At 41.4% G+C, this 23,011-nt stretch overlaps 5 protein-coding genes across 5 annotated transcripts in view; all 5 read left to right on the top strand.

The window, feature by feature from the left end:
• LOC310993089 (protocadherin gamma-C5-like) overlaps positions 1 to 23,011 on the top strand; it is a gene marked incomplete at its 5' end in the record, with an annotated part of 337,145 nt that overhangs the window by 141,346 nt on the left and 172,788 nt on the right. The window lies entirely within an intron of this gene.
• LOC310992881 (protocadherin gamma-A10-like) lies at positions 190 to 5,879 on the top strand (the record flags this gene model as incomplete). The annotated part of the gene is made up of 3 exons (XM_083981110.1): positions 190 to 369; positions 1,780 to 2,535; positions 3,447 to 5,879. 3 exons carry the CDS (start codon positions 190 to 192, stop codon positions 5,877 to 5,879), a joined length of 3,369 nt encoding a protein of 1,122 aa, XP_083837236.1.
• Positions 7,950 to 9,181, top strand: LOC310992880 (protocadherin gamma-A12-like; the record flags this gene model as incomplete). Its single annotated transcript, XM_083981109.1, is given in 2 exon segments — positions 7,950 to 9,123; positions 9,126 to 9,181. Coding segments are annotated over 2 exon segments (1,230 nt in total).
• LOC310993093 (protocadherin gamma-A9-like) lies at positions 10,152 to 12,599 on the top strand (the record flags this gene model as incomplete). The annotated part of the gene is made up of 1 exon (XM_083981363.1): positions 10,152 to 12,599. One exon carries the CDS (start codon positions 10,152 to 10,154, stop codon positions 12,597 to 12,599), a length of 2,448 nt encoding a protein of 815 aa, XP_083837489.1.
• Positions 13,398 to 22,811, top strand: LOC310992879 (protocadherin gamma-A9-like; the record flags this gene model as incomplete). Its single annotated transcript, XM_083981108.1, is given in 4 exon segments — positions 13,398 to 14,105; positions 14,107 to 14,108; positions 20,689 to 22,417; positions 22,782 to 22,811. Coding segments are annotated over 4 exon segments (2,469 nt in total).

Here is a 23,011-nt window from a genome sequence, read left to right as displayed (position 1 = left end):
GACCAATTGATCGAATAGAGCCTATTGTATCTGGACCTGTTAATCGGATATATCCTACATTGTTTCTTAAATCGTTTTTGAATGATGGCAACTCGAAGATCTCTCACCTACATGTCCTTACGGTGGCGACTATTTGGTGGATTGCTACCGCGAACAGGACTGCTTATGTTGTGGCTCCATTTGATTAACATGGTAGGTGGCCAGATTCGTTATTCTATACCAGAGGAGATGAAGAAAGGCTCGGTTATTGGTAATGTAGCGCAAGATTTGGGAATTGATCTGAAGAGACTCCGTTCAGGGCGGGCCCGCATCGTGACCGGAGAAAGCATCCAGTACACCGAACTGAAGACAGACAAAGGGATTCTAGTCGTGAGTGAGAGAATTGACCGAGAGCAGCTTTGTGGAGACGTAACACCGTGTAGTTTCAGCTTTGAGGTGATTTTAGAAAATCCTATGGAACTGCACAGAATAACTGTCGAGGTTTTGGATATAAATGATCACGCTCCCCTCTTCCCAAATAAAGATAAACCTATCAGTTTTGAAATAAGTGAATCAGCAGTCGTAGGAGTACAGTTCCCACTGCAGAGTGCGGAGGATCTGGATGTGGAACAGAACGCGTTACAAGATTATGTTTTGTCACCAAACGACAACTTTATTTTGAAACAACACGCAAATCCAGACGGAAGCAAATATGTTGAAATGGTGCTTCAGAAGCCATTAGACAGAGAAGAACGTCCCAATTTCTCTCTGAAATTAATCGCAGTAGACGGAGGAACACCACAGAGATCAGGTACAGTCAACATAGATGTCACTGTGTTAGATGTCAATGATAATGCTCCAGTATTTAATCAGTCAGTGTATAAAGCATCGGTGATGGAAAACACCATCATAGGTACAAGCATTATTACTGTAAATGCTACAGATGCAGACAGTGGTACAAACGGTCTCATCATTTACAGCTTGTCTAAAATGAAAGGAAGCGCAGCGGATATTTTCAGTATTGATGAAAATACCGGAACAATTTCAGTGTCTGGTCAAATAGATTATGAGAAAGACCGTAAATATGAGGTGAGAGTGGAGGCAAAAGATCAGGGTGGTCTAACCGGAACAAGCAAAGTGATATTGGATGTTACTGACGTAAATGACAATGCCCCGATTATAAATATTATGTCATTTTCTAGTCCAGTATCTGAAGACGCACATCCTGGTACAACTATTGCTATTTTGAACGTAAAAGATGCAGATTCTGAGAAAAACGGGCAAATCAAATGTTCAATAGGTGGTAAACTTCCCTTTAAAATCGAGTCATCTTTAACCAACTATTATAATTTGGTCTCAGATCAACATTTTGATCGCGAATCTATCTCAGAATATAACATAACAATAACAGCCACTGATTTTGGATCTCCTCCTCTTTCTAGCTCAGCAAAATTACATCTTAAAATCTCTGACGTGAACGACAACGCACCGTTATTTGATAAAAGTAGATATTCTGCTTACATCCCAGAGAATAATTCTCCCGGGGTTTCAATATTTGCTGTGAGCGCAAGGGACTCTGATTGGAACCAAAACGCCAGAATATCCTATCTTTTAGAGGACACACAGATCAGTGGTAGTCCAGTTTCTTCTTTTGTGTCTTTAAACTCTGAAAGTGGAGTTGTTAGCGCGGTTCGCTCCTTCGATTATGAACAAATTAAACAGTTTGAACTGGTGGTCAAAGCTCAGGATGGAGGCTCTCCTCCACTCAGTAGTAATGTGACTGTGAAAATACTGATCCAGGACCAGAACGACAACCCTCCTCAAGTTCTCTACCCAGTCCAGACTGGTGGCTCTCTGGTGGCTGAAATGGTGCCTCGTTCAGCAGATGTGGGCTATCTGGTGACTAAAGTGGTGGCTGTTGATGTGGACTCTGGACAAAACGCCTGGCTCTCCTATAAACTGCAGAAAGCCACAGACAGGGCGCTGTTTGAAGTGGGCTTACAGAATGGAGAAATAAGAACTATCCGCCAGGTCACTGATAAAGATGCAGTCAAACAGAGACTGACTGTTATAGTGGAGGACAACGGACAGCCCTCTCGTTCAGCTACAGTCATTGTTAACGTGGCGGTGGCGGACAGCTTCCCTGAAGTGCTGTCGGAGTTCACTGACTTTCCCCACGACAAGGAGTACAATGACAACCTGACTTTTTACTTAGTGTTGGCTCTGGCTGTAGTTTCCTTCCTCTTCATCACGTGTTTAGTGGTGATTATATCAGTGAAAATCTACAGATGGAGACAGTCTCGCATCATGTATCACTCCAGTCTCCCTGTGATTCCATATTATCCACCACGTTACTCAGACACTTTGGGGACAGGGACTCTCCAGCACGTGTACAATTACGAGGTGTGCAGGACGACTGACTCCAGAAAGAGTGACTGTAAGTTCGGCAGAGCAGGTAGTCAGAACGTGCTGATAATGGACCCCAGCTCTACAGGGACGATGCAGCGGATTCAGAATGAAAAGAGCATCCTGGATGAACCAGACTCTCCTCTAGAGGTCAGTCAAAATAATGTATGTCCATCTGCATCTTTTTCATGTTTTTAATCTTTAGTCCTTAATCGCATTCATATCGAACATGTGATCATTCAGCACCATGGAAAGCATCTCACGTATCACCATTTAGGAGATTACTGCTTATGTATTCACTTGAAGAAGTTCAAAACTATATGAAACCTTGTTCTTATTTAGCCTTGCGCAGACATTTCACCCTCACATTTACCATTTTGTTACACGAATTGTTAATTCGCTAATTACACATACTAAATATTGGTGTCTGCCGTTATCAATTCCTAGAATTGATTTTGCCAGGTGAATTCGTTCGTTGTGAATGTTGTGTGTATTTTAATATTTGCGGTTTCATCTTCAACTATAAACGCCAACATTATATATGTCGCAGATAGTAATCAGTTTCTTACTCTCTGGCACTCGTCGTTTAGCTCTCTCAAAATAGTTTCAAAGACTCGCTTTTAGTTAAAATGTGAAAAATTTGCATTAATCCCATATTTCCCCACATGCTACCTTTTCCTGTCACTGGTGATATATCTTGGAAAGATATATATGCACTGAGTTTATGCTTTTCGTGAAGTAAACACTTTGATGGCAAACGACAAATATTTTTCTCTTCCGTTCTCTACCCACTGAGGGACGCTGTTGCTCAGTGAAACATTTAACAGTGTTGCGACACCGCCTTCCCCATCGCCTCAATTTAGAGGAGAGGTTTTCTTCCTGTCGAGGAAAGACTGTGTTGTGGATACACAGCAAAAGTACTTATGAAGGAATCTGCTGTAATTTTCGAACTTTTCTTTGAATTTCTTCACCCCCTTTGTCAGTGAAGGATTATCATTTGTGGATATCGCTGACAACCGAGTATCATGGCTGCTTTGGGATTATTGCGACATTTCCGAAAGCATTTTTGCTCAGACTTGGGGTCGACCGCATGGTTAATTGCCTATATTCTGTTTCTGACTTCGGTGGTTAATTGCCAGATTCGTTATTCTATCCCAGAGGAGATGAAGAAAGGTTCTGTGATTGGTAACGTGGCACAAGATCTCGGTTTGGATCTAAAGAGACTCCGTTCTGGCCGGGCCCGGATTGTGACCGGAGATAACACCCAGTACATCGAACTGAATGCAGACAAAGGGATTCTAGTCGTGAGTGAGAGGATAGACCGAGAACAGCTTTGTGGTGATGTAACACCGTGTAGTTTCAGCTTTGAAATAATTTTGGAAAATCCAATCGAGTTGCATCGTATAATGGTTGAAATCCTGGATGTAAATGATAATTCTCCTGTGTTTAGAAATAACCACATTCAAATGGAGATAAGCGAGTCGGCTGTAATCGGGTCTCGCTTCGTATTGGAAAGTGCAGACGATCCAGATGTAGGTCTCAATGGACTGCAAAAATATGTTTTAAGCACAAGTGACAATTTTGTGCTGAAGCAACACGCCAATCCAGACGGCAGCAAATTTGCAGAAATGATCCTCCAAAAACCCTTAGACAGAGAGCAGCAACCCCGCCTGTCCTTTAAACTGATTGCAGTGGACGGTGGAACACCGGAGAGATCTGGTACAGTAAATATTGACATCACAGTGTTGGATGTTAATGATAATCCTCCAGTATTTAATCAGTCTGCATATAGGGCCACTGTCTTCGAAAATGCAACACCAGGGACTCACATCATAAGCGTAAACGCTACAGACGCTGATATTGGATCAAACGGGATGGTGACTTATGCGTTTTCTAATTTAAAAGGGAACCTAGCCGACACGTTTAGTATTGACAAGAATACTGGCAGAATAACGGTTTCTGGACGAATAGATTATGAAAAGGACAAAAAACACGAAATTAGAATAGAAGCAAAAGATCAAGGAGGGCTGACAGATCTTAGTAAGGTAATAATTGAAATTGTAGATGTTAATGATAATGCACCAATCATAAACGTAATGTCCTTTTCTAGCCCTCTGTCTGAGGATGCTCCAATCGGCTCCACTATAGCCGTATTTAATGCTAAAGACGCAGACTCTGAAAGAAACGGACAAATTATATGTACCATTGAAAGAAATTTACCTTTCAAAATAACATCGTCGTTGACTAATTACTACTCACTGGTTTCAGACATAGCTTTCGACCGTGAAAAAACTCCAGAATACAATATTACTATAACTGCGACAGATTCAGGTTCCCCTGCCCTCTCAAGTGCTATAAAATTGCACCTTAAAATGTCTGACGTCAACGACAATCCTCCTTTGTTTGATCAATTAATTTATAACGCTCACATCACAGAGAATAATGTGCATGGGATGTCAATACTTACTGTTCGTGCAGATGACTCTGACTCGAATCAAAATGCGAGAATCACTTATATCTTGGAAGACACGCAAGTTGGCGGTTTCCCAGTTTCTACTTATGTATCTATTAACTCTGAAACAGGTGTTATTTCCGCGATTCGTTCCTTTGATTATGAGCAAATTAAACAGCTAGTTTTAGTTGTGAAAGCTCAGGATGGAGGCTCGCCCCCACTCAGTAGTAACGTGACTGTGAAAATACTGATCCAGGACCAGAACGACAACCCTCCTCAAGTTCTCTACCCAGTCCAGACTGGTGGCTCTCTGGTGGCTGAAATGGTGCCTCGTTCAGCAGATGTGGGCTATCTGGTGACTAAAGTGGTGGCTGTTGATGTGGACTCTGGACAAAATGCCTGGCTCTCCTATAAACTGCAGAAAGCCACAGACAGGGCGCTGTTTGAAGTGGGCTTACAGAATGGAGAAATAAGAACTATCCGCCAAGTCACTGATAAAGATGCAGTCAAACAGAGACTGACTGTCATAGTGGAGGACAACGGACAGCCCTCTCGTTCAGCTACAGTCATTGTTAACGTGGCGGTGGCGGACAGCTTCCCTGAAGTGCTGTCGGAGTTCACTGACTTTCCCCACGACAAGGAGTACAATGACAACCTGACTTTTTACTTAGTGTTGGCTCTGGCTGTAGTTTCCTTCCTCTTCATCACGTGTTTAGTGGTGATTATATCAGTGAAAATCTACAGATGGAGACAGTCTCGCATCCTGTATCACTCCAGTCTCCCTGTGATTCCATATTATCCTCCACGTTACTCAGACACTTTGGGGACAGGGACTCTCCAGCACGTGTACAATTACGAGGTGTGCAGGACCACTGACTCCAGAAAGAGTGACTGTAAGTTCGGCAGAGCTGGTAGTCAGAACGTGCTGATAATGGACCCCAGCTCTACAGGGACGATGCAGCGGATACAGAATGAAAAGAGCATCCTGGATGAACCAGACTCTCCTCTAGAGGTGAGTTACATGTTAGTTTTAGCTCCCTAGAACTATTTCCGTTTCATGGTGAGCTGTTGAACGCAACCGCCATTTCAGCACCACGGACAGCGTCTCAGTTTACATTACATTTTGTGTGTGCCATACAAGCACAGGCACATGGTTTGAATCACTTGTATTTTTTCTTTAAACAAACTTAAAAGTTGTCTGCTTCTGATTGTTAGTGCATTCACTCCGGGCTGTTTAACTCGTTCCCCTCTGGTCTATATCATTATACTGAAAAAAACAAATCGTCATTGCTCTCATCAATTCACTTTATGCACAGCTACACTACTTCCTGAAATAAACCAGCTCGTTTAATTCCTGTCTTACATTATTGGACCAACTGATTAATCCAGGTGTGTCTGACCACTGTGACTACTCAGACACACCTGGATTAATCAGTTGGTCCAATAATGTAAGACAGGAATTAAACGAGCTGGCTTATTTCAGGAAGTAGTGTAGCTGTGCATAAAGTGAATTTTCGACCATATTTTTGAGAGAATAATGGATTTCATTGCCAGCACTCAGTTTGAATCATTTATTTAGTTACGTTTTGTTATTTTGTCCCTTTGGGTTGTTTATCCTGTATTTATTCACGCATTGACTTGTTTTGGAGCTACTTTAAACAAACTGTTCTCACCCTGAATTAAGTGTGATACAGTATTTTTAAGTGTTGAAGATGGGTATTTTTCCTATGCATAATGATGAAGACGCAACCCCCATACTACATTGCGTTTTTAACTGTGGACTCTAAGTGACGCTGTCGGTCAATCCAACACAGCCCTCTGAACATTACCCACAGAGACCCCTCCCCTTCCTTCCGTGTCTTCTCAGAAAAAAGAAAACGGCATTGGCAAGATTATGTGAGCTGGTGTTCGATGAAAAACATTCACATTAGGCCATAGGTTAATAGATACCCTGAAAGAAGACGCCGCTATTCCGCCATGAATCGATTCTAACCACCGTCATTGGGAGATTAAAGAGACTATTTTATGTTTTTCTTTTGCTATGGCGTGTGGAATATTAACCAACACCCGGTGCGTAAAATGGCGCTTTGGTTGCGGACTGAATTGGCAGCTTTTCTTAGTCTTTTTTTATTTTATCCATGTGGTGGACGGACACATCAGATACTCAATCCCGGAGGAGATGAAGAAAGGCTCACTTATCGGTAATGTAGCACAGGATCTTGGTTTGGATCTGAAAAGGCTTCGGTCCGGTCGGGCTCGTCTTGTGACCGGGGAAAACATCCAGTATGTCGAGCTGAAGTCAGACAAAGGGATTCTAGTTGTGAATGAGAGAATAGACCGTGAGCAGCTTTGTGGAGACGTAACACCTTGCAGTTTCAGTTTTGAGATGATTTTAGAAAATCCAATGGAGCTTAACCAAATAACAGTAGAAGTAACCGATATAAATGACCATTCACCCACATTTAAAAGAAATAGCATCCAGTTTGAAATCAGTGAAATAGCCAGTATTGGCTCTCGGTTTCCATTGACCAGTGCAGACGACCCTGACGTGGGTGTTAATGGACTGAGAGAATATCTTTTGACGGAGAATGAAAATTTTATTTTGAAACACAGTTCCAATGCAGAAGGAAAGAAATACGCAGAGATGGTGCTTCAGAAGCCGTTAGACAGAGAGACAAATCCTCGTCTCTCTCTAAAGCTAATAGCCGTAGATGGTGGAAGTCCGCAGAGATCTGGAACAGTAAATATAGATGTGACTGTTCTTGATGCCAATGACAATGCGCCTGTATTTAATCAATCGGTGTATAAAGCTAATGTAATAGAAAATTCACCCAGAGCTACTTACATTACCACTGTTAATGCTAGTGACGCGGATTTCGGCTCAAACAGTGTTGTTACGTATTATTTTTCAGATATGAACAGTGGTCTGAATGATTTGTTTATGATTGATGACAAGACTGGTGTAATTTCAACTACAGGATATATTGATTATGAAAAAGATAAAAAGTACGAACTTAGAATCGAAGGAAAGGATCAAGGAGGACTGACAGATGCGAGTAAAGTGATAATTGAAGTAACTGATGTGAATGACAACGCCCCTACTATTAGCGTCATGTCATTCACCAGCCCTGTGTCAGAGGACTCGCCTCCTGGTACAACTATCGGCATTATAAATGTAAAAGACCTCGACTCAGGTGATAATGGACAAGTCAATTGTAGAATAGAACAAAATGCACCTTTCAAGATTAAATCCAATTTGAGAAATTACTACACTTTGGTAACAGACACTGTGTTAGATCGTGAAACTGTATCAGACTATAACGTCACTGTAGTTGCGACAGATGCAGGCACGCCTCCGCTCTCAACTAAAAGAACCTTTCATTTAAAGGTTTCTGACGTGAACGATAATCCTCCAGTGTTTTCAGAGGGAGTTTACAACGCGTTTATTGCAGAGAACAACTCTCCAGGTATTTCTGTTCTGACACTTACGGCTAAAGATCCTGATGAAAACCAAAATGCCCGAATCTCATATATTCTGGAGGATTCTAATCTTGGTGGATCTTCGATTTCTGGATATGTTTCTGTAAATGCAGAAAGCGGAGTGATACACGCAGTGCGCTCGTTTGATTATGAGCAAATTAAACAGCTAGTTATAGTTGTAAAAGCTCAGGATGGAGGCTCTCCTCCACTTAGTAGTAATGTGACTGTAAAAATACTGATTCAGGACCAGAACGACAACCCTCCTCAGGTTCTGTACCCAGTCCAGACTGGTGGCTCTCTGGTGGCTGAAATGGTGCCTCGTTCAGCAGATGTGGGCTATCTGGTGACTAAAGTGGTGGCTGTTGATGTGGACTCTGGACAAAATGCCTGGCTCTCCTATAAACTGCAGAAAGCCACGGACAGGGCGCTGTTTGAAGTGGGCTTACAGAATGGAGAAATAAGAACTATCCGCCAAGTCACTGATAAAGATGCAGTCAAACAGAGACTGACTGTTATAGTGGAGGACAACGGACAGCCCTCTCGTTCAGCTACAGTCATTGTTAACGTGGCGGTGGCGGACAGCTTCCCTGAAGTGCTGTCGGAGTTCACTGACTTTCCCCACGACAAGGAGTACAATGACAACCTGACTTTTTACTTAGTGTTGGCTCTGGCTGTAGTTTCATTCCTCTTCATCACGTGTTTAGTGGTGATTATATCAGTGAAAATCTACAGATGGAGACAGTCTCGCATCATGTATCACTCCAATCTTCCTGTGATTCCATATTATCCTCCACGTTACTCAGACACTTTGGGGACAGGGACTCTTCAGCACGTGTACAATTACGAGGTGTGCAGGACCACTGACTCCAGAAAGAGTGACTGTAAATTCGGCAGAGTTGGTAGTCAGAACGTGCTGATAATGGACCCCAGCTCTACAGGGACGATGCAGCGGATACAGAATGAAAAGAGCATCCTGGATGAACCAGACTCTCCTCTAGAGGTGAGTTAAATGTTGTAGCTTTCGCTCCGTTTATTTCCGTCTCATGGTGAGCTGTTACGCAACCGTGATTTCAGCACCACGGAGAGCGTCTCATCTTATATCACTTCATAACAACGCTGCTTTTGTATTGACAGTCTAATACAACACCATCCTTGATGGTCTGCTGTTTTATTTTGCCTCAGACACATTGATCTGAACCAGTTGTATGTTCCTTGATATAAAGTGACAAGTTGTTTTATTCCTCCAAGTAGGCTTTTTCAGAGTGGTGATTTCTCTTCTCTTACGATCCATTTACTCATGACTATTGAAAATGTTTTCGTGTGACTTGTAGTATTGTAGTGCGAAACGAATGGTCATCTCTCTCATTTTTCATTAAACATAGCTTTAACAGTAGGTATTTGATGACTTTCTTATATTTGATTGTGTTCTGGTTGTTTGTCTGTTCTGCTTATTTTATGCTTTATTCGTATATTTGATGGATATTGAGTTACTAAAAATACTCCATTGCCATTTATCTCATTAAATATCCTTCTAAGAAGCATTTGTTATTGCTGTACTAATTGTGGACTCTAAGGGACGCTGTTGGTCAATCCAACAGAAGCAGCTCAGCATTACCCTCATATCCCCTCCCCTGTTTCCTTGGCATCTGAAAAAAAAGCCAGCGTTTGTTATGTGAGCTGACGTTGACTCGAAAAGAGTCGCATTAGGCGTTACATCCACACAGAAAACTGGAAGGAAGATATTGCTCTTTTGCCGTGATACGTCTCATGTGTTTATCAGTATAATCGTCGGCATTTGGAGATTACAGAGAGTATTTCGTGTCTGTTTTTTGCTATGGCATTTGGAATACAAACCAACACCCGGTGCCTAAAATGGCGCTTTGGCTGCGGATTGAATTGGCACTTTCTGCTGTTTCTTTTGTATGTCGACTATGAGGTTCACGGGCACATCAGATACTCCATCCCAGAGGAGATGAAGAAAGGCTCCCTTATCGGTAATGTTGCGCAGGATCTTGGTTTGGATCTGAAAAGACTTCGGTCGGGCCGAGCTCGTATCGTGACCGGTGAAAACATCCAGTACACGGAGTTAAGGACAGACAAAGGGATTCTAGTTGTGAATGAGAGGATAGACCGCGAGCAGCTTTGTGGAGACGTGACACCGTGTAGTTTCAGTTTTGAGGTGATTTTAGAAAATCCTATGGAGCTGCACCAAATTACAGTAGAAGTAACCGACATAAATGACCATTCACCCACATTCAAAAGAAATAGCATCCAGTTTGAAATCAGTGAATCGGCTAATACAGGCTCTCGATTTTCATTGACTAGTGCAGACGACCCAGATGTGGGTGTTAATGGACTCAGAGAATACCATTTGACGGAGAATGACAATTTTATTTTGAAACAAAATTCTAATGCAGAAGGAAAGAAATACGCAGAGATGGTGCTTCAGAAGCCGTTAGACAGAGAGACAAATCCTCATCTATCTCTAAAGCTAATAGCCGTAGACGGTGGAAGTCCGCAGAGATCTGGCACAGTAAATATAGATGTGACTGTTCTTGATATCAATGACAATGCGCCTGTATTTAATCAATCAGTGTATAAAGCTAATGTAATAGAAAATTCACCCAGAGATACCTACATTACCACTGTCAATGCTAGTGACGCGGATTTCGGCTCAAACAGTGTTGTTACGTATTATTTTTCAGACCTGAACAGTGGTCTGAGTGATTTGTTTATGATTGATGAAAAAACTGGCGTCATTTCAATCATAGGTTCTATTGATTATGAAAAAGATAAAAAGTATGAGCTCAGGATTGATGCAAAAGACCAAGGCGGTTTGACAGATGCGAGTAAAGTGATAATCGAGGTTACTGATGTGAATGACAACGCCCCTACTATTAGCGTCATGTCATTCACCAGCCCTGTGTCAGAGGACTCACCCCCTGGTACAACTATCGGCATTATAAATGTGAAAGACCTCGACTCAGGTGATAATGGACAAGTCAATTGTAGAATAGAACAAAATGCACCTTTCAAGATAAAATCCAATTTGAGAAATTACTACACTTTGGTAACAGATACTGTGTTAGATCGTGAAACTGTATCAGACTATAACGTCACTGTCGTTGCGACAGATGCAGGCACGCCTCCGCTCTCAACAAAGAGAACCTTTCATTTAAAGGTTTCTGACGTGAACGATAATCCTCCAGTGTTTTCAGAGGGAGTTTACAACGCGTTTATTGCAGAGAACAACTCTCCAGGTATTTCAGTTCTGAGACTTACGGCTAAAGATCCTGATGAAAACCAAAATGCCCGAATCTCATATATTCTGGAAGATATTAATATAGGCGGCTCTTCAATTTCTGGATATGTTTCTGTAAATGCAGAAAGCGGAGTGATACATGCAGTGCGCTCGTTTGATTATGAACAAATTAAACAGCTAGTTATAGTTGTCAAAGCTCAGGATGGAGGCTCTCCTCCACTCAGTAGTAACGTGACTGTAAAAATACTGATCCAGGACCAGAACGACAACCCTCCTCAGGTTCTTTACCCAGTCCAGACTGGTGGCTCTCTGGTGGCTGAAATGGTGCCTCGTTCAGCAGATGTGGGCTATCTGGTGACTAAAGTGGTGGCTGTTGATGTGGACTCTGGACAAAACGCCTGGCTCTCCTATAAACTGCAAAAAGCCACAGACAGGGCGCTGTTTGAAGTGGGCTTACAGAATGGAGAAATAAGAACTATCCGCCAAGTCACTGATAAAGATGCAGTCAAACAGAGACTGACTGTTATAGTGGAGGACAACGGACAGCCCTCTCGTTCAGCTACAGTCATTGTTAACGTGGCGGTGGCGGACAGCTTCCCTGAAGTGCTGTCGGAGTTCACTGACTTTCCACACGACAAGGAGTACAATGACAACCTGACTTTTTACTTAGTGTTGGCTCTGGCTGTAGTTTCCTTCCTCTTCATCACGTGTTTAGTGGTGATTATATCAGTGAAAATCTACAGATGGAGACAGTCTCGCATCCTGTATCACTCCAATCTCCCTGTGATTCCATATTATCCACCACGTTACTCAGACACTTTGGGGACAGGGACTCTCCAGCACGTGTACAATTACGAGGTGTGCAGGACGACTGACTCCAGAAAGAGTGACTGTAAGTTCGGCAGAGCTGGTAGTCAGAACGTGCTGATAATGGACCCCAGCTCTACAGGGACGATGCAGCGGATACAGAATGAAAAGAGCATCCTGGATGAACCAGACTCTCCTCTAGAGGTGAGTTAAATGTTGTAGCTTTCGCTCCGTTTATTTCTGTCTCGAGTGAGCTGTTACGCAACCGTGATTTCAGCACCACGGAGAGCGTCTCATCTTATATCACTTCATAACAACGCTGCTTTTGCATTGACAGTCTAATACAACACCATCCTTGATGGTCTGTTGTTTTGCCTCAGGCACATTGATTTGAACCAGTTGTATTTTCCTTGATAGAAAGTGACAAGTTGTTTTATTCCTCCAAGTAGGCTTTTTCAGAGTGGTGATTTCTGTTCTCTTACGATCCATTTACTCATTACTATTGGAAATGTTTTCGTGTGACTTGTAGTATTGCAGTACGAAACAAATGGTCATCTCTCTCATTTTTCATCAAACATAGCTTTAACAGTAGGTATTTGATGACTTTACATATTTTGATTAAATTGTTTGTCTGTTTTCCTTACTTTATTCGTATATTTGATGGGGTTTGAGTTATTATAAATACAATATTGCCATTTCTCTCATTAAAAATCCTTCTAGAAGCATTTGTTATACTAATTGTGGACTCTAAGGGACGCTGTTGGTCAATCCAACATAGGCAGCTCAGCATTACTCTCAGATCCCCTCCCCTGTTTCCTTGGCATCTGAAAAAATGACTGCGTTTGTTATGTGAGCTGACGTTCGATCGAAAAGAGTCGCATTAGGCGTTACATCCACACAGAAAACTGGAAGGAAGATATTGCTATTTTGCCGTGATACGTCTCATGTGTTTATCAGTATAATCGTCGGCATTTGGAGATTACAGAGAGTATTTCGTGTTTGTCTTTTGCTATGGCATTTGGAATACAAACCAACACCCGGTGCCTAAAATGGCGCTTTGGCTGCGGATTGAATTGGCACTTTCTGCTGTTTCTTTTGTATGTCGACCATGAGGTTCACGGACACATCAGATACTCCATCCCAGAGGAGATGAAGAAAGGCTCTCTTATCGGTAATGTAGCGCAGGATCTTGGTTTGGATCTGAAAAGACTTCGGTCGGGCCGAGCTCGTATCGTGACCGGTGAAAACATCCAGTACACAGAGTTAAGGACAGACAAAGGGATTCTAGTTGTGAATGAGAGGATAGACCGCGAGCAGCTTTGTGGAGACGTGACACCGTGTAGTTTCAGTTTTGAGGTGATTTTAGAAAATCCTATGGAGCTACACCAAATAACAGTAGAAGTAACAGATATAAATGACCATTCACCCACATTCAAAAGAAATAGCATCCAGTTTGAAATAAGCGAATCAGCTAATACAGGCTCTAGGTTTCCATTGACCAGTGCAGACGACCCAGATGTGGGTGTTAATGGACTCAGAGAATACTATTTGACGGAGAATGAAAATTTTGTTTTGAAACAACATTCTAATGCAGAAGGAAAGAAATACGCAGAGATGGTGCTTCAGAAGCCGTTAGACAGAGAGACAAATCCTCGTCTCTCTCTAAAGCTAATAGCCGTAGACGGTGGAAGTCCGCAGAGATCTGGAACAGTAAATATAGATGTGACTGTTCTTTTTTTTTTTGTTAACAATTTTTTATTCATTTTTCATATCAACATATAACAAAAAAATGGAAATCAGTATAATAAAATAAAATAAGAACATACAGACAATTCAAGTATATTTCCTGTTGGCAAACAAAATAGCCCTACTATTGATTGTATGTTCCAAACAAACAAAACAACAGCAACAAAAAAAAGAAAGCACACACACACACACACACACACACACACACACACACACACACACACACACACAAAAAGAGAGGCAAAATATAAATACACACATATACTGTCACACATATACACACAAACACACACTCGTCATATAAAAAGAGAAAGAGAAAAAGAAAAGAAAAGAAAAAAAAAGGAATTACGACAACAAACAAAACGAAAAAACAAAGGTGCCATACACATTCTAACTTCTCAGAGGCCACCCCCCCACCCCCACCCCAAATCAGACACATTCACACACTCCTGCACTCTCACACTCAAGTCCAAATCTTCAAACATACTCCTATTTCATCCAAGCTCCCAATCCCCAGTCCAAAGTCCTCCACAGCCATAATCACCTATTGGCACCCGATTGAAAGACAAAACAAAATAAACACCAAACAAAACAAAATAAAGTTCTTCCCTCCCTGGTGAGTGATCTGCATTCCCCCCCACCCATTAACCCACCCTTTCATAGGCAAGTTTCTTAACAACTGTGACAGCTTCTGACCAAGATTTTAGTGTTTTGTCCTTTGCCCCATGAGACCGTGCAACAGAAAGCTCTAGTTGTAGAATGTCTATCAGGAGGTTCCACCAATGATCTAATGATAGAGCGTGTGGTGGTTTCCACCGTACTACTAATATTTTCTTAGCAGCCGTTAAGCCAGAAATCCAAACTCTTTTTTCATGTGTTGACATAGGAAACTGAGAATTATCATTCAACAAACATAGTACAGGGCAGCATGGAACCTCCTTATTGAGAATTTTAGATAAGGATTTTGTGACCTGAGACCAAAACAACTGTACTCCAGGGCATTCCCAAAACATATGTGTAAAGGTGCCTAAGCAACCTTGTGTACATAATTGGCAGCAGGGGGATGATTCCAACTTCATTGTATGTCTAAGTTTAGGAGTAAAATATGCTCTGTGAACAATTTTTAGATGTATGGTTTGATAATTAGGGTTTTTTGAAGCTCGGGTGATATTATTCCATACCGTTTCCCATGATATTTCAGAGTTAATCAGAGCATACATTTTCTGCCAAAATATTTGAGTTGCCATTGGTTTGTAAGATGCCTGCAAAATTTGGGCATACAGTACCGATACCGTTCCCCTGGTGTTGGTGGTATTGTACAGTTGTTTTGCCAGGTCATGTTTAGGCAGCTCTGAGTTCCATGGAACTCCATAAGTCTTCATGGCAGCACGGAGCTGAAAATATAGAAAGCGAGAAAATCGACACAAGTTATACTGTTCCTTCAAATCTTCGAATGTGCGGAGACCATTACAATTAAATAACTGTCCAAGTATATGAATCCCATTGTTTGACCATATAGGGTAAGCTGCTGGTCGACCACCTATCAGTAAATTATGATTATAAAATATAGGAGTATGAAAGTGCCATTTATTGTTTGTATTGGTGTACTCAGTCACCAGTCTCCAAGTTACCAGAGCATTTTCAATAATGGGACCAAAAAGTGTTCTGACTTGTTTGATAGGAATATCTGTATAGATTAGATCCTGTAATCTGCGTGGATGTATTAGCTTTGCTTCCAAAGAGCGCCAAGATGTAGGATTTGATGGGTCCAACCATGATTTTATAGTACGTAATACAAATGACCAATGATAAATTTTAAAATCTGGAAGGCCCCAGCCTCCGGCTAATTTCTCTCTCTGCAGTGTTGCAAATTTGATCCTTGGTTTTTTTTTATTCCATATAAATTCACTGATCAAACTCTGCAGTCTATCCCAAAATCCCTTTGGAGGGTTCAGAGGAAGCATGGAGCTCAGGAAGTTGATTAAAGGTAATACCATCATTTTTATGGTTGCGATCCTGCCATCGAATGATATTGGTTTTGTCATCCACTTGCCTAAATTGGTTCTGATCTTATCTAAACATACAGTATAATTATTCTCCACAGTACTCTCCAAATTAGTAAAAATGTCAATTCCTAAATATTTAAATTGATTTACCATCGGGACCTTAAGTTGAGATAGATCCTCTCCATTATCTTTTAGCGGTAAAAGTGCTGATTTTTGCCAGTTTATCTTATATCCAGAGAGGTCGCTAAACTCCCTGAATAAATTAAAGACATGAGGAAGCGACTGTGTTAATTCACTGATAAAGAGGAGTACATCATCTGCGTACAGCGATATATGATGATTAGTGGACTTTATCGTAATAGGAATTATATTAGTAGACTGGCGTACTTTTTGGGCTAAAGGCTCCAGTGCTAGCACAAATAATAAAGGGGACAGTGGACACCCTTGACGCGAGCCTCTATGAATTGAAAAATGTGAGGAGCATACATTACCTGACAAAACAATTGCCCCTGGATTTGCATACAGAACTTTAATATAGCCAATAAATGATTCTCCTAGTCCTATTTGATCTAATAAGGCCCAGAGATAGTCCCATTCAAGCCTGTCAAACGCCTTCTCGGCGTCGAGAGTTAAGATTCCATATGAGGTCAAAAGGTCAGAGCAGTCTGGAGTAAAATGTAAAATATGTAACAGTCTTCTCAAATTATCTGAACTGAATCTGCCTTTTACGAACCCAGTTTGATCACAATGAATTAGTTTTGCTAAGTATTTATTAAGACGGCGTGCCAGTACTTTAGCATATATCTTCATATCTGCATTGATTAAAGATACTGGCCTGTAGCTAGTGCATAATATTGGATCTTTATGTTTTTTAAGCAGAAGTGATATTAGGGCTGTATTTGTTTGTTTTAAAAAAGAGCGTTTTTCAATTGATGTAGTTATCATTTTCAGAAGCATAGGGCCCAGTTCAGGCCAAAACTTGATATACACTTCAACGGGGATACCATCTGGTCCCGGAGACTTATCCAAATTCATCTCCTGTATTGTGTCCCATAATTCTTTTAAAGATATACTATCTCCTAAGTCCTCTGCTTCTAAGCTAGGCAGTTTTCCCAAATTAAGGTCACTGAAAAAATGTCTGAACTCATTTGTACTGAATGAGATTTCAGAGATATAAAGATTTTTATAGAAATCTAAGAAAACTGTATTAATTTCCTCTGGAGTAGTGCATATCTTGCCTTCTGCGGCTTGTATTGCAGAAATGCATGCTCGTCTCTCATTAGTGCGAAGGCGCATGGCTAATTCATGTGACGGTCTACTGCCATTAAAGTAATGATGTTCTCTGGACCTTTGGATAAGAAACTCTGCATCTGTTCTAAGAAGTGCATTAAGTTCATTTTTCACCCGACCGAGCTGACCTGCTCGTATGGCACAGAAGGAATTTTGTTGAGCTTTTTCCAATTTTGTCAAACATGTCTCTAACTCAGCAGTTTTTAGTCGGCGTGAGCGATTTAAAGCTGAAGCAAAAGATGTAACATTGTCTTTCATAAAACCTTTAATAGCTTCCCAAACAAACCTAAAGTCTTCCACTGAATCTCCATTGAGTGAAATAAATTCATGTAGCTTTAACTTAAATTGCGTGCAAAAATCATTATTTGAAAGTAACGTAGTATTAAATCTCCAACGAGGCGCTTTTTTCTTAATGGTTGGAAATAAAAATTTAAGATTCACTGCATGGTGATCAGATAAAGAAGCCAGAATGATGTCAGATTGTTGCGTTACTGGAATTAATGTGTTAGATACAAAAATATAATCTATTCTAGAATATGATTTATGTCTGTTAGAAAAAAAAGTGTACTTTTTAGCTCCTGGATTGGAAAATCGCCACACATCCACCAGATTAAGGTCTAACAGGCACTGTTGTAGTGCTTTTGAACAGGCTAGCTGGGCACTTCCCACTCGAGGATTTGATTTATCTAACATGGGGTCTATTATGGTATTCATATCTGCCCCAATGACTAAATAGTAATCTAATGAATTCATTAATAAATTGGATAGTTCTGAATAGAATTTTTTATCATAATCAGCCGGGGCGTAAGCACTAACAAAAATACATTTCATGTTTGACATTATTACTTTTACAAAGGCAATCCTTCCTTCATCATCACCGCCAATATCAATGATGTTTAAGTCCAGTGAACGTCTAACAGCTATCAGCACACCTTTTGTTTTATCATCCACAGAGGATGAGGCTACAACTTCATATTTGGAGTTGCTGAAGCTCTTCACTGACTTACTAGTAAGGTGTGACTCTTGAATAAGAGCCACATCCACATGATTCTTATCAATAAAATTTAAACAAGCAGCTCTTTTGGTTACTCCATTTAATCCTTGCACATTCCAAGATAAGACAGATAAACTAGTCATTACTGTCACTGATGAATATACAATATTCGCCTGTACAAAACTTGCCCGCCCCCCTCTCCCAGTGCAGATCACTCACCCCCCACCTCATTCCCTTAAGTAAATTCACAATAGAGCTCGGCCTTATAGCTCCTTCAGGCTCTGATTTAATTTTTGGATTAAACTGTATTTCCATGTGTCAGATCAACAATGGTTGAATGGTAACACACACACCTTCTCTTATGCCATTTCACACATCAATGATGACATATAACCAAAATCTCACACACACACCTCAGAGTTAACATGTAACCATACCCCCCCCACCCACACACACACCTGCACATATGCGCGCGCGCAAGCACATGCACACACACTCACACTCACGCTCACACCACATACACGCGTTCCATATGGATACTTTTGCATAATGTTTAACCGCAATATTGGGGTAGAATAAGAAAAATAAAATAAAATGAGGGGGTGGGGGGGTATTTGCGCAATTATTTGCCAAAAATAAATAAAAAATGAATTGGGAGAAAAGAAAAAAAAAATTTAAAAAAAGAAAAGAAAAAAAAAGAAAGGGGAAAAAAAAGCGGATAATTGACCGGAGGTCCACTTTCCCATCAGAAATTAAATGCATCCTTCCCTCTTAATTCATTGTTTATGGAATTACTATTAAAATAAATAAATAACCAAAAGAAAGGGGGGGGGGGGAAACAAAATTTAAGAAAAGGAAGTGTTCAGTTGTCATTGCGCACTAGTAGTGCAAGGCAGACAGCAAGACAAAACAAAACAAAACAAAACAAAACAAAAAAAAAAAAAAAAAAGGGAGAGAGAAAAAAAAAAAAAAAAAAGCTCCCCAAACGCTCAGCCCTCCCCCAACCCCAAGTCCCTCTGAAGTCGTCTGAAGTGTTATGTGATTTGAGAAGTCCATGTGTGCGTTGCATAGTCCATTACCATCACTGTGTCCCCTATATGACCGGGTGCTACAGAGTCAGTTGCTTTCATGGATGTTGTTTTTAATAGCACAATCTAAATTAATTCTGCTACCAAATAATATCAGTTCAGTTCAAATCATCCTCCATTCACAAGATTCTCTTACCGCTCTCGTCTTCATCCCATTAATGAAGATACATACTGTAGCATTTAATTTATGGATGGGTAGTGTAGTTTAAGATGCTCTTGAGCTTGGTCCAGCGAGTTGAAGCTCATCTTCTGCGCCCCGTCCTCCACCCAGAGGATGGCCGGGTGCCGAAAGTAAGTCTTAAGTCCCAGCTGATGCAGTTGTTTCCTCAGCGGCCAGAACTCGGATCTCCTCGCCTGAAGTTGTACCGATATATCTGGTACCACCCTGAGATTGCAGTCTTCTGGGCTCGTCTTGCATACGTTGATAATTCGCTGTTTCTTCTGGAAATGGTGTAGCTTGAAGATGATGGCCCGCGGGTGTTTCTGATTATCTCTGACTGGCCCCATGCGGTGCGCTCTTTCAAAGTCGTCTGCAACAAGCGGCAATTTCCATTTCTCCATAAAGGTTTTGACCAAAAAATCAATCATTGTCATGCCACTTTCTTCCTTCTCTGGCACATTCAGCAACCTCAGGTTATTTTGGCGATGTCGATTCTCAAGCTGGTCAATCACGTCCATGGCTTGCTTCAGCTTGTTTTCCAAATGTGTGATGCGCTTGTCCTGAGCAATCAATTGGACTTCAGTATCATGTAGTGCCCCCGCATTAGTTTCAACTTTTGTCTCGAGAGTTTCCACTCTTTTGACCACAGTGTTGAGCAGTATGTTATTGGCGGTGGTCAGGTCAACTAACTTATCCACCTTAGAAGTCAGATCAGACAGTTTGGCACCGAGGCTGACAATTGTCTCTGGCATCTTTTGTTTGTTTGTTTGTTGTGCGGTAACGCTCACCCAGCACGTCGTCCGTGGTTTACCAAGTAGTTGACTGCGATCCTTTTTAGGACACCTACTTGTTCTTCTTTCAGTAATGTGCGGGGAAAAGCTGTAAATGGACTTTTAACGTTTTAATCCATTTGTTTGACACACGGTGGGGAGCCACGAAGCGCTTGCGACTGCTCACTCACTCGCGCATGCTCACTCACTCGCGCATGCTCACTCTCGCTCACTATCACTATCGAAAGTGTGACTGTTCTTGATAACAATGACAATGCGCCTGTATTTAATCAATCAGTGTATAAAGCTAATGTAATAGAAAATTCACCCAGAGATACCTATATTACCACTGTCAATGCTAGTGACGCGGATTTCGGCTCAAACAGTGTTGTTACGTATTATTTTTCAGACCTTAACAGTGATCTGAGTGATTTGTTTATGATTGATGAAAAGACTGGTGTAATTTCAACTACAGGATCTATTGATTATGAAAAAGATAAAAAGTACGAACTTAGAATCGAAGGAAAGGATCAAGGAGGACTGACAGATGCGAGTAAAGTGATAATCGAGGTTACTGATGTGAATGACAACGCCCCTACCATTAGCGTCATGTCATTCACCAGCCCTGTGTCAGAGGACTCACCTCCTGGTACAACTATCGGCATTATAAATGTTAAAGACCTGGATTCAGGTGATAATGGAAAAGTCAATTGTAGAATAGAACAAAATTCACCTTTCAAGATAAAATCAAATTTAAGAAATTACTACACTTTGGTAACAGATACTGTGTTAGATCGTGAAACTGTATCAGAATATAACATCACTGTCGTTGCGACAGATGCAGGCACGCCTCCGCTCTCAACTAAAAGAACCTTTCATTTAAAGGTTTCTGACGTGAACGATAATCCTCCAGTGTTTCCAGAGAGAGTTTACAACGCGTTTATTGCAGAGAACAACTCTCCAGGTATTTCTGTTCTGACACTTACGGCTAAAGATCCTGATGAAAACCAAAATGCCCGAATCTCATATATTCTGGAAGATATTAATATAGGCGGCTCTTCAATTTCTGGATATGTTTCTGTAAATGCAGAAAGCGGAGTGATACATGCAGTGCGCTCGTTTGATTATGAACAAATTAAACAGCTAGTTATAGTTGTCAGAGCTCAGGATGGAGGCTCTCCTCCACTCAGTAGTAATGTGACTGTAAAAATACTGATTCAGGACCAGAACGACAACCCTCCTCAGGTTCTCTACCCAGTCCAGACTGGCGGCTCTCTGGTGGCTGAAATGGTGCCTCGTTCAGCAGATGTGGGCTATCTGGTGACTAAAGTGGTGGCTGTTGATGTGGACTCTGGACAAAATGCCTGGCTCTCCTATAAACTGCAGAAAGCCACTGACAGAGCGCTGTTTGAAGTGGGCTTACAGAATGGAGAAATAAGAACTATCCGCCAAGTCACTGATAAAGATGCAGTCAAACAGAGACTGACTGTTATAGTGGAGGACAACGGACAGCCCTCTCGTTCAGCTACAGTCATTGTTAACGTGGCGGTGGCGGACAGCTTCCCTGAAGTGCTGTCGGAGTTCACTGACTTTCCCCACGACAAGGAGTACAATGACAACCTGACTTTTTACTTAGTGTTGGCTCTGGCTGTAGTTTCCTTCCTCTTCATCACGTGTTTAGTGGTGATTATATCAGTGAAAATCTACAGATGGAGACAGTCTCGTATCCTGTATCACTCCAATCTCCCTGTGATTCCATATTATCCACCACGTTACTCAGACACTTTGGGGACAGGGACTCTCCAGCACGTGTACAATTACGAGGTGTGCAGGACGACTGACTCCAGAAAGAGTGACTGTAAGTTCGGCAGAGCTGGTAGTCAGAACGTGCTGATAATGGACCCCAGCTCTACAGGGACGATGCAGCGGATACAGAATGAAAAGAGCATCCTGGATGAACCAGACTCTCCTCTGGAGGTGAGGTGCTATTTGCAAAACGCTTACTTATGCAATCTGTGTTTCCCTAAAATGCCGCTAAATTGCGATCGATGGCTGCAGTGTGATGGTGTTGTTCAGCACCACAATGTGGACAGCTCCCCTGTAATTGAAAATGGTTTCTGTCATTCATATTTGTCGATTTCCATCGTACCCTCTAATGAACAACGAACACCTCATACAGTGCTTTTATATTGTGGCATGGTTCTCAAAATTTGCAGACGTTGTATTAGAATATTTTTCTCCCTCTTATTTTGATGTCAGTTGTCAATATGATAGTTTACACACATATCGATATTTAGAGTTTCCCTGCTTTGAATATTTGCTTAATTTTACTTCCAAACAGATTGGTGTTCACATGTTGGACTCTGAGTGACGCTGTTGATCAAGAATTTAATGTCTCCATCTTCACTCTGTCCCAGTTCAGGGGCGTTTTTTCTATATTGAAGTAAGCTTAGAGGCATCAGCAAACCCGGGCTGGATATCACGGAAAAGGAAACCTTTTGATTCTAGCGACTCTCTTTTTACTTATATGTGGAAATAACACGTGGATATAGCTGAATTCTGATCCGAGGA

Source organism: Trachurus trachurus (genome assembly GCF_905171665.1).
Source record: "Trachurus trachurus genome assembly, chromosome: 10".
NCBI lineage: Eukaryota > Metazoa > Chordata > Actinopteri > Carangiformes > Carangidae > Trachurus > Trachurus trachurus.
The sequence above is the reverse complement of the archived record's forward strand: the minus strand, read 5'-3'. Positions and strand labels throughout refer to the sequence as shown.